At 38.5% G+C, this 3,011-nt stretch overlaps 1 protein-coding gene across 1 annotated transcript; it reads right to left on the reverse strand.

Annotated features, from left to right (window-relative positions):
• On the reverse strand, nt 1-3,011 carry her8a (hairy-related 8a). Its single transcript, XM_067400752.1, has 4 exons — nt 2,530-3,011; nt 1,718-1,813; nt 1,486-1,558; nt 1-1,119 (listed from the first exon to the last, which is right to left on the reverse strand). The coding sequence occupies exons 1-4, from the start codon at nt 2,590-2,592 to the stop codon at nt 659-661; spliced, it is 693 nt and encodes a 230-aa protein (XP_067256853.1). The 5' UTR covers nt 2,593-3,011; the 3' UTR covers nt 1-658.

Below are 3,011 nucleotides of genomic sequence, written 5' to 3' on the forward strand. Positions count from 1 at the left end.
TTTTAAAATCACCTTTACCACAATCATCATAATTTTCAAATGTTATGAGAGTACAAAATCAATACACAGTTCTGATTTTTCATAAAGGAAACCAGTTTTAACTGCTTCAATATGAGGTACTAGTCAAGACTCCTCGCTTCTTGTAATATACAAGGATGGAGTATTTTTCACAAATGATCTCGTCCATTCTACCCATTCTGAGTCACTATTAGTGTTTTGCATTTAAGGTAGAGAAATATGCATGATTTTAACAAAATCCCCTTTACTACATGTACAAAATACACCTCATCTAAAACCCAGCTATTGTTTAAAAAAAAAGAAAGAAAAGAAAACCAAAGTAAGGTCATCTAAACTTGCCCTATAAGTAGTCAAGACAGCAATAACTAGTATATACAGTCAGTGAGGGCAGCTTTGGTGTCATTTGTGATCATACCCTCAAAGCATGCACATAACATCATTTGTTTCCAAGCATGCAGTACAGTGCTTTAAATGATACCACACAACCCAATGAGACGTTGTAACCCAATATGACGCACCCCTCTGAGTGGAAAGCCCTACAACCTCTCAAGAGATCAAATGTAATGGAAACTATTAGGTAGAAGAGGGCAGGCCAGGAAGGGCAAGGGGAGGGCAAATGGGGGGGTTGGGCTGGATTCATTCACCAGGGCCTCCACATAGAAGGATCAGCCCCTGGAAAGAAAGGGGGAAGGGCCGATTGTGCTGGAGACTGAGGGGAAGGAGACCTGGGGGGAGAGGGTTGTTCTCGGGGTCTCTCTCTAATCAGTGGGACTCTGGGTGAGTGAGTGGGGCTGGAGGGTGGGGAAGGAGTTGAAGGGGATGGAGGGGTGTGCAGGTGGAGAGAATGAGGCTGTAAGGAAGGCAGGTTAAGAGGGGAATGGGTCGGGGATAGAGGAAGAGGGCTAGGGGTGCCAACAGAACCGGCCTCAGTGCTGATATGGGGAAGAGATTTCAACAAGTGGTTTAGCAGACGCGCACCAAGAGTCTTGTCCATCCCAGGGCAGCTCAGGAGCAGGTTGTGCACCTCATGCATGCACTGAATATACCCGCTGCTGTATCTTTGTCGAGACTCGAACCCAGTGCCTGGACTGTGACTACCACCTGAAAATCAATGCAAAATGATACATATAAGACCATGGGAGTGATTTCATGTAATCATAATAATAAAAGCCTGCACACAATTTCCTTTGAGAAAAAAAAAAAAAAACTTCTAAAGTTGTTATTCAGAGGAAATAAAAATACACAAGTGCTCAGTGCATACCAAAAAAAGTGCAAAATCAGAGGGTGTTTAGATCTTTTACCATGCTTCTAAAACTTAATACATGTATATTGAAGTCAATCAAAAAAACAAGTTGTATACTTCAATAATATAATATTTTGCATTCATTTTTAATGTGAACAATAATGAATTTCCCCTTAAAGACAGAAAAAAGTAGGCTTAAATTGTTTTAGCATAGAAAGTCTAACCTGGTCCTCTTTGAAGGTTCTCCATGTGCTGAACTGTTATCTCAAGAACATCAGCCTTCTCCAATTTAGATTGCTGTGGGAAAAGTTAAAGGAGAAGTGCCATTTAAATGTATTCATTTTCATTTTAAAACGTTATACATTTATTAAAATGATTCCAATTATATTGGTGCAAAGAGATTTCAAATACAAAGAATATCTGTATATTTTATTCATGTTTATTTAGGTCACTTACATCCAAATTGTAGGCATCCACCATTATACCCTTTAGTTGCTCGAGGCTCGAGTTTATCCTCTCTCTGCGTCTTTTCTCTATCAAGGGTTTCCTCAGCTAAAATGATAAACAAGCCAGTTATAGGGTCTATGAAATATTCATTAGACATCCTCAAGGGATTAATTCACTACAAATTTGACAATACAAGACTCGTGTAAGGTGCATGTCTGAGTTATGTGTGAAATATTCTCAGATGAGTTTATTACATGCAATTATTTAACATGTAAAGACTTCACTTAAGTTACTCAATCATAATGTAATAGTTATTTAAGATTCAATATGTCCAACTCTCACAACAGTACTTGAAATATATCAACTGATTTAAGGAAATCATTTTAAAGAGACTGCATGAGAAAACTGCAATTTCTTTTCACATACAAGGTTATATTCATAAGGAATTGCTGCACATCTAAAAGTTAGATACTAAACAATATTTAGATCTGCAAAACAATATAATTGTTTTATGGAATAGACCATTTAGTAACTGCTACTGCTATTTCTGACATTTAGGTCTTAAACTGTTTTCTTTAGATAGGCCTATATTCAATATAAAATTACCACTGGACACTCACTCAAACAGCAGTCTGGAACTTGTGCATATAGCAAACTTTTTTAAAGTTGCTCTATAAGATTTACTAAAAAAAAAAAAAGCACGTTCAGTTACTTTAAACGATTTATAGGCTACTTGTATCCCCCATTGAACAAATGCATAAATACTTTGCCAAAGCTGCATACGTCACAAAACAAACCAAAATGACGACGGTGTCACATACCTTTCGCTCTTCTTTTGCGTTGAAGTTCTTCTCCGGGCCGTTGCCCATATTGGAGGCCGTCATTATTCTGCACCTCTAAGAAACTGTTTAGAAACTTTATCGCTTTCCCACGAGTTTTTCTGAAAGTTTGCGGTGGCGTTGGCTTGATAAAACTTGGAACTAAACAAGCTTACTTAACCTCGTTTAACATGTACCCACACTCCCCCTCAAACCTCCACCCACCGAAATTACCATGACAATACGGGTGCTTTTTGCTGCACAATTTCCCACAGTCTCGGGTTTGGCCTATTAAACAGAACGAATCCCACGTTCCACGCATAGTGATGGTGCACTGAGTAAAGCACAGAGTTCAAAAGTTTGATTTCACATGTGACACATTTTCAGAAATTTGACTCAACCAGAAAACGAAAAATGAAAGTGGCTCTCATTTGGAGACTATTCACGCTATAGTTGAAAAGTGCACAATTAAGGGTGCACCTGTG

The sequence above is a fragment of the Chanodichthys erythropterus genome, chromosome 11 (genome assembly GCF_024489055.1).
Source record: "Chanodichthys erythropterus isolate Z2021 chromosome 11, ASM2448905v1, whole genome shotgun sequence".
Classification (NCBI taxonomy): Eukaryota; Metazoa; Chordata; class Actinopteri; order Cypriniformes; family Xenocyprididae; genus Chanodichthys; species Chanodichthys erythropterus.